Raw genomic sequence first — 15,003 nt, forward strand, 5'->3', positions numbered from 1 at the left:
TTAAAAATTCATTGTACTTGAACAAAATGCTAACTTGGTCTGTAACTTGTCATGGATACTACTATTTAACAAATATCATTTCAATATCTTCAAGCGTGACGAAAATAAATTGTCGAAAACTAATCATTAAGTGAATTTTCTAAGTACAAGGACCATAACTCTGCACAAAATCATCAGACCTGAACAAAATTCGATCTTGATATGTAACTTGTCATGACAAAACTATGTACTTTAGTACCAAATATCAAATCAAAATCTTCAAGCATGACGAAAAAAGAGTGGAAAACTGATTAATTCGGTGAATTTTCTAAGTACGAGGACCATAACTCTGGTCAAATTCATCAACATGAACAAAAATCAAACTTGATCTGCAACTTGTCAAGATAAAACATAACACAAAACATCAAATCAATATCTTCAAGCATGACCAAGGACCAAAACTATGCACAAAATATCAAGTAAGCGTGTTCACAGTAAATGAACAATAGAATTAGTAAAAAACATTTGGAATCCTATATCATTTCAATGAACAGAACAAATGGAAACTGTTTGAATGACATGTGTTTGGTAGATTTATGCTATGCAATGTATCGAAACAGAACACGTGTAAAAAAAGGTGGAATTGAACTTGTATTTCACAAAAGTTAATTCATAAACAATATTCAAACATATTCTGCCTACGTCTGAGGATGCAAAAGCTTGCATCTCTGAGAAAGCCATGCTTGCTTTCTGATTGATCTACTGTAAAATTTCTGTATTGTGGTAATGTCTTCATCCGAAATTTGAAATACTTGCTTGTCTTTAAGCCAGTGATCCTCAGGTGAATATGCAATACATTTAGTCACATCTAAAATGACTTTCATAATCCAGTTTATACATGAAGAACTCCAAATATATGTACACTTTATATTAATCATATGAATATTAGAAAACTCGCCTTAATACACGTGGACCTTTTGTTTTTAATTCTTTTGTTTTGGGCAAACAGTGTCCAGCTTCCACAATTGACATATTTGTATTGAAATTGACTATATAACACTTTATAGTTAAAGTGCATAAAAATACGAAAAAAAAAGAAAGAATCTATAAAACCACAATTGTCGGTATACAAAATGTTTGTATAAAATGTATCAATGAATGCATTGTGACTTTTTCTAAAGATACAGTTTAGATTTGGTTCTTTACATTTTCCCCGACCGGGGCTGGAACCTTTACTTTTCACTTCATGCTTCTACGACAACACCGCCTAGCATTTGTAGTTGGAAAAGAACCATATATCCTCTATGTGTGAGTACATATTCCCTTGTCTTTTGTTTCGGTCAATTACTGACGCCAAGGCTTGAATGGGGTAAAAATAAAAAAAAATCCTTGGTTTGATTTATTTCCTCGATTACAATGTAGCTTTGGTATACAAAAGATCGAAATTAAATCTATCAAGCTGTCAATACATGTTACATGTGTCAACGTATATTTGTTCCTTCTAACAGAAGTTCCCCTGGAAACGTTGTTATAAACAATGTCATAATATCTGTTCCTGTTGGAACAAATATTCTATACCCTTTATTCCGTAAGGAACAAATACTGTAATATTTGAACACAACCTACTGTTAATTGACTTACTGTATAATTAAATATCTAAGACAAAGGTTATCACAAGTTACCTAGAAATTTACAATAAGTGAATGAACTATTTAGTTTTTGAGGCAATGTTTGAATTATGTGAAGCCATACAAGACTTATCATGTACACATGCCACAAAGCTCAATGTCATAGAAGGACGACGGGTGTTATACAGTTAAAAATTAAGTGTACCTGAGTATCAATATCTAAAACAACTCCCTCAGCTGGTAACTGCACATCATGTATGTAGGGACCAGATGACTGGATGGCTGTTTGTCCTGCTGTGTTGGTAACCTTAATTGACACATAGTATGTATGATTTCCATGTAGATACCAGTCTAAATCAGATACATTGACAGCTGTACAAGATGGTGGTTGGCTCAACATACAACTGCTCCCTGATTTCAATGGTTGATAGCCTTGTACATCTGTTCCGTTAGAATTGTGGCCTGTACAAATTTTAGAAAAATTACATTGAAATTTTATTTTATTTTTTAATCTCGCTTTAAATAGGGTTTTCAAATTATGGGTTCAATATCGAGGCTATATCAATGTACAGCTATTATCCACCACTGCAAAGCAATGAATCCTTTTATGAAAGTAAAACTATAAAGGAAATTGTTTTCCAAGATATCTTAATTGCATTTATCAATGGCAAATAAAATCAGAGCAACGTGTTTTTAAACAAAAAATACAAAACAATTTCTCTCTATTTTCAAGTTGTAGCTTGACTTAATATTCTCTGAAAAAATGCCAAAAAAAAATAATAAACATAGGCGTAAACAGATCTTATGTAATTTTAATTTTTGCCATTAACTCTAAACATTTTTTCTATGAACTTTTGTTTAATGAATAATAAATAACGAGATGAATGTCATGTAAATAATACTTTTAATGAATATTATAGAATTATTTTTAATAGAATAACAACATGACATTAGATTAAGTAGAAACTACGGCAAAACTGACATAACATTCCACTCAATTTTTTTTCAACGAGCAAGACTTTAAACATACACTACTACATATTTACTAACCTTTAAAAATACATAATCTTCCGTGATCAAGTTTTTTGAAGGTGGAATACAAAATGTCTTATTTTGCTGACAAGATTTTTGCAATCAAAAAATTTCTGATATTTGAATATAAGGAGGTTATTCTTAAACCATTGACATGCAATGAATGGTGAATAATAACACAATTGCAAATCTCTAGGAAGGCAGACGAAATTGCGTATAAAAATCACAATGTCAGCTCATGCACTTGATAACAATCTTAAGTAAGGAACAGTCTTTGTCTGGTTGTTTTTCTTTTTAAACTCACATTGATGCTTTAACGAAGCTTGAATGAAGGCCAGTTTATAATTTTGACAATAATCAAACTTTGGTAAAAAAAAAATTACAGTCCAACACTGAATAGCCACAAAAATGGTTTCAATGAAAGGACAAAAACACAACTTTCTTATTTCCCTGCCAAATATGTTCCAAAAGAATGAGGACTTACCGATAGCAAATTGATAGTCCAGTGTAAATAATTCTTCACTATCAGACACAGCTGCACCAGGCCATGTGGTTACCAGATAATCCCCTAAAAGTTGTACTGTAAAAATACCACTACCTCCATCAATCTGTGGTGGTGTAGTATCCATGAGACATGGACCTAAAGTCTAAAATATTCATATAAATTTTTTAGCTTTGTTTATACTGAAGTTACACAGGTTAGATATAGTTCAAATGCAATTTGGTTCGCTGTTACATCTCTATCTTTGTAGTTGAAGCTATCTTTTTGAAAACTTTATGAAAGCCAAAATGGCTCATGTTGTTGCAGATATAACTCATGTGTTTACATTAAGTTTGATCTTCCACTTAAAGTAATATGAATTAAAGATTTAAAATCTTAAAATTGCTTTATAATGCCTGCTGTTCACAATAAGTATCACTCAAGCCAATTCCATCCTTCAAGATGCAAACTATACCATCAATGGGAAGACTATCATCAATGAGACACTCTTTAAAAACTTTGTAAGAAAAAAATGTTCCCTTAGCATTTGCTATTATGCAACTTTAACCAATACTGTAATGATTATGAAAATGTATCAAGCTAAACAGGCAACTGGAATAGAGTAACATATAAGAGTGGTGAAGGGAAATAAAAAAGACTTCCAAGATCCTGAATCGATCGCCTATCATAGTTTATGTTTCAAAATAAAATCAAGGAATGAGCTGTCAAATTGAAAGCAAACTGGGTTTTCATAAATGTCAAGGACCTCCTGATTGGCACAAACGAAAATCGCCAATATCAAACTTGACCATCATTTTGTCTTTAGTAACTGAACAATAAAATTTGAAGAGCATTGGTCGAACGGTTCATGAAGAGGTGTACAGAAACCACACAATGTGATATGCGCCAATCTATTAAGAAACACAACTCTTGGACGACAAAGGTATAACTCATCCTTATCGAACTTGACCATCTTTATTTTCATCAGTTACAACATATTCAAATTTCAAAAGCATGGGTAAAGTGGTCCATACGTTATTTCACGGAAAAGACATAAAATGCCTTTTTCCAATAGATCAAGGACCATTACTCCTAAACTATTTAAGTTAAAATCGTCAATATCGATTTTGACCTCAATTTTGTCATTAGTATCTATATAAAAAAAATTGAAAAGCATTGTCAGAAATGCTAATAAGTTATTGATCGAAATCTGTTGGCAGTCGCCCGCCCGCTCTTTCTATCATAAATTCGGCCAAAAACATATAAATGGTAAAAATACTCTTTTAAGACATAGGGCAATAACTCGTATATGGAATCAATTCTCGATATCTGTCAAATATGTCTTACTTTGTTAAACATGTTTCCTGTTTTAAAAGTGTGTCTCTTTCTATCATAGATTCTTAAAAGAAATAAAAAGAATGTCTTTCAATTTTTTTTTTCTATTTTTCAGTTTCCAAAAAAAAAATTAATAATTTAACTGGAAATAGTCTTAAAAGAGCAATAACTCCTCTAACGGATCGATTGAAGAATTTAGTCTTTAGAATTATAGGTAGATTTTTTTTTTTGTAGGACTATTTTGCTGTTTAAAATTTCCCTTCATCTATAACAGTTTTCCAGATTATAACCACAAACTGAGACATTTTATAACAATTATTATATCCGGATCTCTAACTCCTACACGTAATTGGGTTGTTCGATTCGTATACAATTTACCAAAAACCATCAGATCTTTATAGCCCGGCGTGCTTTAGTATTTGAGATATAATACAAAAACTGCATTTTAGAGCTGTTCTTTTTTTAGCAATGACTGTCTTGTTTGTTGTCTGATCGGAATTCAAACACAAACTACAAAATACCAAAAGAATCAGTCACCTTTAGTTTTGTTGAAATAAATTGGTTCTGTAAGTTCAGAGGAGAAACAACAACGGACGAAGACGACGATGGCCGCCAAGTGATGGCAATAGATCACATAGTCCTATGCATGATTTTCAAAGCAATAAACGGCACACGTTTTTTTACACATTTTTTGGTATTAAACGTCATGTCTTGACATGATTTGTCATTACTAGAGGTTGGCAACTATATATGGATTAGAGTAGAAAATCTGAAGAAAAACAATCTTGTTTCATGTTTCTGTTTTCAAATTCAAAAGGAGAGACCATTGATCTTGATTAGCCTTATCGTTTCACTCACGGTATAACATCCCTTGCACTTTTTTTAATCCCTAGTATATCTGATATACCTACTGGTTTGTGCACATCTATTAGCCCCATTATATCAAATTTACTAATTGTTTGAAAATGTACGTACTGTAAGCCCTTCCACATTAGATTTACTGATTGTTTTGATGATGATAAAAAACTGTGACCCATCAGGTATATTGGTATGCATCACTCTAACATGGGCATGTTGTTTTGTCGACTCAAATGCCATGATGTCAGGAGCTGCACTTCCTGCTGTTGAAGAGAATCCAACTTCATAATCAAATACTTTGGCCGGTATGTCAAGAGGTTCCCAAGACATCTCTAGCTATAATGTAAAAATCTGATGGATCATCATCACATATATAATACTAATAAAGACAATGATAAACATTTGTGGTAACAAGACATCACTGGCTTTTCTATAAAACTGGATGCGTTGGTACATTAAACTAAGACATTGAAAAACATAAATAAGAAAAAAAAACCAACAGCAACAAAAACAAGAAACATCCTTAAACATTATAGAATGTCAAGCTTTCAAACAATAAATGTATATGAAGGGCCTTAAAAAGGAGATTATGAAGGGACTAACATCTACAAAATAAACAAAAGGGCAAAACAATCCGATAATGAGAAATAAAGAGAAGCACTGACAAGTTTTTAATGGCTTCTAAAGCCGAGTAAGATCTATTTTCGATTATCACAGATTCTTTAAAGAGCCTTTAATTAATGAATATTAATTACTTGTGACAAAATTGATATTAAGCTTGACAATGGTACAATAGCAAAAATATTGGTTCTGTGTAGAACTTACCAATGATGATTTAAACAAGGTTAATCCTATGACACTTGGTGATGAACTGGAATTAGAACAGAAAACATTGCTGTCTACTTCAACAATGCTTCCATTGTCAGTTCTCATCAGAGGAAAAATATCTGTACCATTCAAAGGTGTAGCTTTAGTTCTATATAGAATTAGTATAAAAACAATATTCTATTAATATCTTACAGCAAAACATAATATATATATAACGTAATTGTATAAGACATTGTGAGTAGACGAAGCAAAACCTAAACAAAATAGACAGCCTTCATCTATGAGATTAAACTCACACTTTTAGAAAACATGATGATGGCTACATGACGTAAGTGTGAAAGATTATAAAATCAAATCTGAAATCCATTTTATAGGATTTTAACCGACTCATTTGGAGTTAAATTTTGGGTCAACAAGGGGATAACCTTAGTCCTAACCTTTATATTTTCTGTATACACGACTTTTCATCATATATTGATAATGAGGCTGATGATCGGACCTTGGGTGATACAAATATGAATTATTTAATGTATGTAGATGATATTGGTTTGCTCTCTGCCATCCTAGATGGTCTTCAATCTAAATTAAAAATTATCGATTAGTTATGTTCTGATTGATGCGTAAACATAAACACCAACATAACATATATTTTAGTGAGAACATCAAGTTGAATTGGAATGTCTACAGGACTATAAGTATTTTGGTCTTATATTTTCTGCTTCAGTGCTCTTCTTCCATGCAAGACAGGAACTGTACAATAAGAGTCTAAAAAGGCTATAATAATCTATGCAAAGATGTTATCCAAAAACTACTACCATTTCACATCTATTTGATCATATGATCAAATCCATTTCTTTATATCCCTCTGCATTTTGGGGTACGTTTAACCGAAAGTATATTTAGAAATGGTATACACCTAGATAAAATATCATTATATCTCGAACCAGATAAATTACATGTGAAATAACAAAATTTAGTTTGGGTTTTTATAGAAAGTTTTCATGCGCTGTATTGTTATTTCAAAAGACGTCGCTTAGATATTTCATATATGATATCTAACAGTTTATGCATTTTTGAAACTGTCACTGAGTAACCGAACACTTTCTCTTGTAAGAGTTACCTCCCGGAACACTGTTTTCTATGCGTGTAATACACCTTTGCAACCGTAAAAGATTACTACCAAATTGCTAATTCTATCGGTTGTCGAGAACAATTTTGATCGAAGAGATCTGAAGATTCCATATGAGAGTTATTTCCATTTACTTAGTATGTACTAGAACACACCCGTGATATCGCGGGTCCGTGACTGAATTAAAGTATATAACTATGTGTAAGCCTTATTTAGCCTGGATTTTTAGTATTGGTATTGTCATCTGATAAAGTCATGCTGATTATAAGATGCACAGTTTTCTCTGCTTTCAAAATCTTTCTGTTTGAACCGGCCGACCTGGAACTGATCGATTATTGGTAATATTAATTATTTGGAAAACAAAAGGGCCTGGAATGGAGTAATTTTTAATCAACAGCATATATATATTAGTTATAAATAAAGTTGAACTATTTGATTCGCTGTTTTACGTCATGCCGGCTAACAAATTGGAAACTATACCAATATGCCTCATTTTAAGTCTAGTTTTTTTACTATTTGTATTGTCATCTTATAAAGTCATACTGATTAAAATACTACCAATGTGACAATGATTGAATTTAGTAGTGTCAACCCTGTGATTATGACCCGTGTATATAGCAAATCCTAAATACACCGTTTGGTGGTGCGCCTGTCAGATGAGAAACGTACATATAAGGTAATAGGTAACAGGTGAATATACTATTGGTATCGGTATCGGATTCGACCCGGAACTTGTTAATTATTGGCAATATTAATTATGTGGAAAACAAAAGGGTCTGGAGTGGTGTAATTTTTAATCAACACCATTGTCCTATATTAGCTATAAATAAAGTTGAATTCTTTGATTTGTCGTTTTTACCCCATGACGGCTAACAAATTGGACCTTGTTATTTTAGTATTATAGATTTGACATAATTGAAATGTAATAGTAATTCATAAACTATAAGTGATAAAGACCTATGGTCTTTAGATTTGAGGTCCTGGTCTACCAGAAAGAAAATGAGCTTAATTTCAAAGGTCAAGGTCATGTTTTATTTGTTTTGCTTTTGTTTCTGCATGCTACTCCTAAAAAACTGTGATATATATCATGCAAGATTTTTACTTAGTTGTTAGTTGCAATATGCCGTATTTTGAAATTTCTCTTCGAAGCGGTGCGATAACATTAACTAGGAGTTTGCTCCCCTTGAATGTTAAAAATAAGATATATGGTAATTTAACATATTAACAATACATTGTAGAGACCTAAGGTCGTTTGATATGAGGTTCGTGTTTGATGACATTAAAATGAATGTCTAAGTCATAAGTTAATTATATATATTTTAGATTTTTACCTTTGCTTTAAATTCATATTGATACATGATGTAGCCATGGGACATTTTGCATTACGTTGCAAGCTATATGACCTTGAAAAATGACAACCGGAAAAATGTGTTTGTAATCATGGTAAATTATAAAAAAAACACATATTTTGTGAATCAGTGACAAGTTAACTAGCATATTAAACCAGAAATGACATTTTTTTCAAAATGGAAGTAACAAGTTATAATTTCCCTGATTTCCAACAAAAGTGTATAAAAACCATATATATTTGGAATCAGCGAAAGAAAGCTGTTATCTGACACTAGAAATTTCATTCTAAACTGATTTTAATATCATCATCGTTATCGGGTGAAAATACCTTTAATTGTTCTCTGAACAATTGGTTTTTAATTGTCTGTACAATTTATCTCCGAAAACATTGAACAAATTCTTGTGTGCGCTACTTCACTGAAACTACATGTCCAATTGACCTCAAACTTTGCAGCCAACAGGGTACACATGTATTCCTTCTAAGGTTGTACAGTTACCTCCCAAGAATTTTTGTAGCGATAACACAAGTAGTAGAAATCGCTTCCGAGCTCCGTAAATATCAGTGAAATCAACAATAAAAGTCTGCTCATAGATTAAAATTCAAATCAGCGCTAAAAACTACTGCTGAAATATGAACACTGTAAGCAAATAAGTGATACACGTGTTTAAGAAGAACACAGGATAAAATAAATCAAAAGCATGCACTGCTCGTGAACTCCAATCAAAACATCAATTACCTACAATAACAAAAGAAACACTTCATGTATTATTGCGCCAACATCTCTACATAAAAAGAAAGAAATGTGCTACGTTTTCGCTAAAACGAACAAGCTTCGTGACGTTAGATCTGCACGAGAGATGCGCGCGGAAATTGCATAAAAACTTTCCAATCTAAATATAGAAATTTTACCAAAACTAGGATGCAGACCCTTGTATGGAAATGTTAACTACGGTCACGCCCCTCTTTTTTTTTATTAAAAGGGGGTTAATAAATCTGTTTGTTGCTTTTAAGGTATCATAATAAATAAAAAGATATCACTCGCTGCACGGTATATCTCTTTTGTGTGTTTTACTCATGTTTTTTTCTCTCTGTGTAATGTGAACAATTGACTGGTAGCTGTTCTGACATTCATTGAACAATTAAAAAAACAGACAAAGTAAGCAAACAAAAACAAACAAACAAACAAAGAAATATAGCAATAAATCATGTTTCAAAAGGGCAAACAAACCGACAAAGCAAGCAAGGAAAAACAAACAAACAATCATAGCAATCACTCATGTTTCAAAGGGTAAGACCGTTTACAATTGGTTTATATGATTAATAAGCGTTTGTAACCATTTCAATTAACGGATTCTTTCATAATATGTCTCCCTGGGACCCCTTTCCGCCTTTTTCCCTTCACTTCCTCTATTTACACCTCTTGACGATACTGTGTGCTATCCTGTCAATGGACAAAAACGACAACTCATTTTTTTTACATTAGTTAGATCTTTCAATCTTTCCGAGGAAAACCCTATTGATTTTGTTCTGTTTATTATTACGTCTTTTTATTTTTCCATGGACAGACCTATTGATTTTGTTCTGATTATTGTTATTAGGTCTTTCCATCTTTCCGTAGAAAGACCTATTGATTTTGGCCTAATTATTAGATCTTTCCACTTTTCCGTGGAATGACCTATAATTGATTTTGATCTGTTTATGAGGTCTATTATTTTCCGTGGGAAAACCTTTTGCTTTTGTTCTTATTATTTTAATTTTTTTTTCTTCCGCCTATTTTTTTTTGCGCTGTTTTTCTTGTTATGACTCTTCTCCTTTGCAACTGTAAAAGAAACCGATTTATTTTCCAAATTGCTCCTTATATCCTCATAATGTTACGTTTAATTTTGACCGAAGCTTTCCAACGACTGAATTTGAGCGCTATTTTCCCTACTGTATTTTAAAAAAAGTGAAATGTAATTGTAACTGGTAAACCATAAGTTATAGAGACTAAGGGTTGTTATATTTAAGGTCCTTGGCCCTAAGCTGTCAGTTGCGACATTTCGTAACATATATATGTAGGACTTTGAACCGCGATGGTACTCCGAACCACGATGGTCACGCTGAGATGCGATGGTTTGACGCTGAAGTGCGTTTTGATTCACGCTGAAGTGCGATGGTGTCTTTGTGACGCTATCTTGTTGATAGTAACGCTGAAGTGCGATGGTCTATACAAACTACATTTGCAATACTTTTCATTTCGATTTAGCTGTTGTTCAGGTTTTTAAGTTGATAAGGGGCTTATAAACTTTTACAACTACAGGAAACGGGAAGGATTGGCGGCTAGGTGAAATTTAATCTTCTGCAGCGATATATTTTTTTTCGAAATTTTTAAAAGCTTCTTTTTGTTTTACGTACGATTGGGCCTGACATTTTTCTTAATACATCAAGGTCCATAAACAGAATCTCTTCATTATACTATTGTGGTTAACGAGGAACTTATGAGAGAAATAACGTATAGATAAAATAATAATGCGGAATTATTTCCATATGCAGAAAATCAAGGAGGACGATCTCTAATTTAGTATGCAACTGTTATTAAGATCATTTATTAACCATGAATAACTAATATAAATTAATATACTTACTATTAATAAAATCTATCTTTCATTAAAAATTGCACATCTGTAAATTTTAAACTTAAATTATACGTCAAATACTTAGACCATCGAACATCAGCGTACGCACTTCGGCGTTGACCATCGCACTTCAGCGTCCCTCTCGCACCTCCGAGTCCTACATATATGTTGGTTGAAAAGCTACGTTGACATTTAATGGAAGTTTTGTAGCTGTATTGTGATATAACTCAAAAGTATATAGTAAAGACTAATGGTCTTTTGATTTGAAGACTTTGCTTGTTGACCTTGAAATTTCAGTTAAGGTCAAAGGTAAATTTGACGTTCTAGATTTTGAACTATGATATAACTTCATATTGATACATAATAAAACGATAGGGTAATTTGCATTTGATAGGAAAACGCATGACCTTGAAAATATCAACCAGAAGTGACACTCAGTAGCTGGAAGTAACCTTTTTTTGCATTGATTTAATGTAAAAGTATGTAGAACAATATATTTTTGGGATCAGTGTCAAGTCATCATATAATACAAGAAATTACATTATTAAAAGCAAAAGTGTATTGAAACAATATATTTTTTTCGGAATCAGTCATAAGTAAACTATCATCTGATACCATAAATGACATTTTATACCGTATTCAATATCTTCATATTAAAATATGGGAATTCTGGCGTGGAAAGACCTTCAATTATTCTCTAAACAACTGGTTTTTAATTATTATTAATATTATCTTTATTTATTTTTTGTTTCTTCCACCATTTTCATTTCTTGCGAGAAGATTTTGTTTCAGTGTGAATAAACCAATAGTAACTTTGAGTAAACTGGAAGTATCTTCTTATAAATCATTTACAAAATTGATGTCGAAAGACCTTCAATTGTTTGCAGAACAATTGTCTTTTTTTAATTATCATAGTGTTCCTTTTAACAAGATCTTGATCATTTAACATCGTGGTCACCAAAAATTCGCTTACATAAATATATACATGTATGTAAAAATCTCCAAATAAAAATGAGCTATTCTATTTACAGACACACATTTCCTACTGGTAATTATCCGTTCTAAGACAACATGGGATTCATGGTTGCATGGGTGTATTATAATAACGAAAATGATTCTATTTCCATGGTAACCTATCGAAATGTTTATTTTCACGGAAATCTTAAAATTAATATCTATTGACTCCTAATTCCAAAATCATCTCTCTAAATTGTATTCTACAGCTTTATACGAAATGGGGACATTAAACATGCTAGTGTTCGATGTGTTACTCCTTTTAAATGTATGAAGGTCCTGAAGTCAAATTTCCGATCTTAAGATTTCACAGCTGTCGAACCGTTTCCTCGTACTGTATTGTCTCCTACAATGTCCAAGAAGTAAATTGTGCCTACTAGCAACGATATATCGAATGATTATTGCTTTGTCATTGTATGCGCCAACTTTAAACTACGCAAATAACTATACTTCTTTTCAATACATTGTGTATTTGTCTGGTGATTGAATTCTGTAGAAGCATGGCGATCCTCAGTAGCAGAACTTTGATTGGCAATATGTGTCCCCTTATCTGAAAATTACCTGTATGGTGATATCATTCATTAACCATATAAAGTAGATATCTAAGGTCTTTTGAATTGAGGTACTCCCTTTTAAGATCATGAAATTTAGGTCAAGGTCAAAGGTAAATTTGACGTTCAAGATTTTGACCTTGCTGTCAATTCATATTTATATTTGATAAAGTTAAGGAAATTTTCTTCTTTATGTTGGAAGATGTGACCTTGTGTAAACCGGAAGTTACAATGTCATGCACTGATATGCTGATTTCATTTAAAATTACCTAGAACGATATAGTTTTTGAATCAGTTAGAATATACCTATCAGATGGTACTAGAAATAAGCTTTTATTAAATCGGAAGTTGTACAACAGTAAATAGAAACCATATATTTTTGGAACCAATGTGTCTAAAGCTATCATATTAAGAGACTGGAAGTGACATTTATAAACCGGAAGTAGCAAATAATTCTCCTTATTTCAGACAAATGTATATAGAAACCATATAATTTTGAAATCAGTTTAAAGAAACCTATGATTGGACACCAATAATAACTTTGAGTAAACCGAAGGTACCTTTTTATCAATTATATGGATTTTTTTAATAATTGTATTTATAATTGTGATTTTATTGTCATAAATGTATATGCACTTTGCCCCTTGCGGGTATCTCTTATGGAAATAAAATGTATTTTATTCTATTTTATAGTGCATGAAAATGGAGGTATACACAGATGATAAGACAACCATAAACTATAAATTATTTAAAAGCACTAAACTATTGATACTACATGTTTAACTCCGCCGCATTTTTGCGCCTGTCCCAAGTCAGGAGCCTCTAGCCTTTGTTAGTCTTGTATTATTTTTAATTTTAGTTTCTTGTGTACAATTTGGAGTTTAGTATGGCGTTCATTATCACTGAACTAGTATATATATTTGTTTAGGGGCCAGATGAAGGACGCCTCCGGGTGCGGGAATTTCTCGCTGCATTGAAGACCTGTTGGTGACCTTCTGCTGTTGTCTGTTCTATGGTCGGGTTGTTGTCTCTTTGACACATTCCCCATTTCCATTCTCAATTTTACACAACAGAAAACAAAACTAATCAAAATTTTGGGCCAATTCTTTACTTGCAAAGAATTTTTGTTTCTTCTTTAAAAGGTCTGGTTCCTTAATCTACAATGTTTATCATTATAAACAACAGCAGTATCATAGATGTGTGTTCCCTCACATTGTGTATTCTTACATCAAAATACAAAAATAATGAAATGAGGTATCAATCTCTGATATTATTTAGTCCCGTGGTGTACAAAGTGCATACTTACATACAGTCAGCAGTTGGATTAGGAATCAGTCTCCTAATTCGATCTGGTCCAATGATATAATATTTTAAAGTATCTCGATCTTTGACAAGACCACCAGTGATAATAAAATCTGTAACAACTACTTCCTTAACTCCTGGTACAGAACTGTCTATCGTAACACCATCAGAACAAACTGGTTCTGAAGGGTCAAGGGCTCTGTTATAAGCCACAACAGTGAAGTAGTAAGTACCATCACCATTGACTGTGTGACTACCAAAAGTATTATATGTCTCTATAATCTGAAACAAAGAATGATCAGAATCAATACAGTTAATTTTACACAGGGTTATTCAGCTAAAGATCTTGGTGTCTTTTAACAATGAACACTGTTACTAGTTGGCGACTCACTCTCAAATATTGATATTTTAATATTTTATACTTATTGACTGGGTATGAGTGGACAAGTAAGTTTATTGTCCCTGAGGCGCAAATATTGCCGTGAGGTGTAGCCGAGGTCAATATTTGTATCCGAGGGGACAATACATTTACTATTCCACGAATATCTAGTCAGTAAGTGTTTTATTATACCGAAGAGACAACATATGTGAAACGGATATTACATAACGGTCAACCAACTCGTGATGGCGTCCATAAAATTTACGAAGGGATGACAACATTCACCAACAAATAGAATTAACTTGAGACAATACAACCTATTTTTTTTAGCACACGTAAGTTGGCTGATGACATATCTGACAATAATTCACACTCATGATCCCTATTTCTAATGCAGTAAAATGTCAGTCACTAACAATGCTGTTTTAACAATAATGAGAACATATGTTGTGTAAAATTCCATCTGGTAACAGTATTGTGTTCAAGTATCAAGACATTTGTTTCTTGCAAATTATGTCGTA

At 32.4% G+C, this 15,003-nt stretch overlaps 1 protein-coding gene across 1 annotated transcript in view; it reads right to left on the minus strand.

The window, feature by feature from the left end:
* LOC127719738 (uncharacterized) overlaps nucleotides 1-15,003 on the minus strand; it is a 306,242-nt gene that overhangs the window by 149,002 nt on the left and 142,237 nt on the right. The window contains exons 16-20 of the mRNA XM_052225973.1: nucleotides 14,108-14,385; nucleotides 6,139-6,289; nucleotides 5,431-5,649; nucleotides 3,124-3,286; nucleotides 1,813-2,069 (exon numbers count right to left, since the gene is read on the minus strand). Coding sequence (XP_052081933.1) covers nucleotides 1,813-2,069; nucleotides 3,124-3,286; nucleotides 5,431-5,649; nucleotides 6,139-6,289; nucleotides 14,108-14,385 — 1,068 coding nt within the window. The remainder of the gene's footprint in view (nucleotides 1-1,812; nucleotides 2,070-3,123; nucleotides 3,287-5,430; nucleotides 5,650-6,138; nucleotides 6,290-14,107; nucleotides 14,386-15,003) is intronic.

This window comes from Mytilus californianus, unplaced genomic scaffold (genome assembly GCF_021869535.1).
Source record: "Mytilus californianus isolate M0D057914Y unplaced genomic scaffold, xbMytCali1.0.p SCAF_11, whole genome shotgun sequence".
Classification (NCBI taxonomy): Eukaryota; Metazoa; Mollusca; class Bivalvia; order Mytilida; family Mytilidae; genus Mytilus; species Mytilus californianus.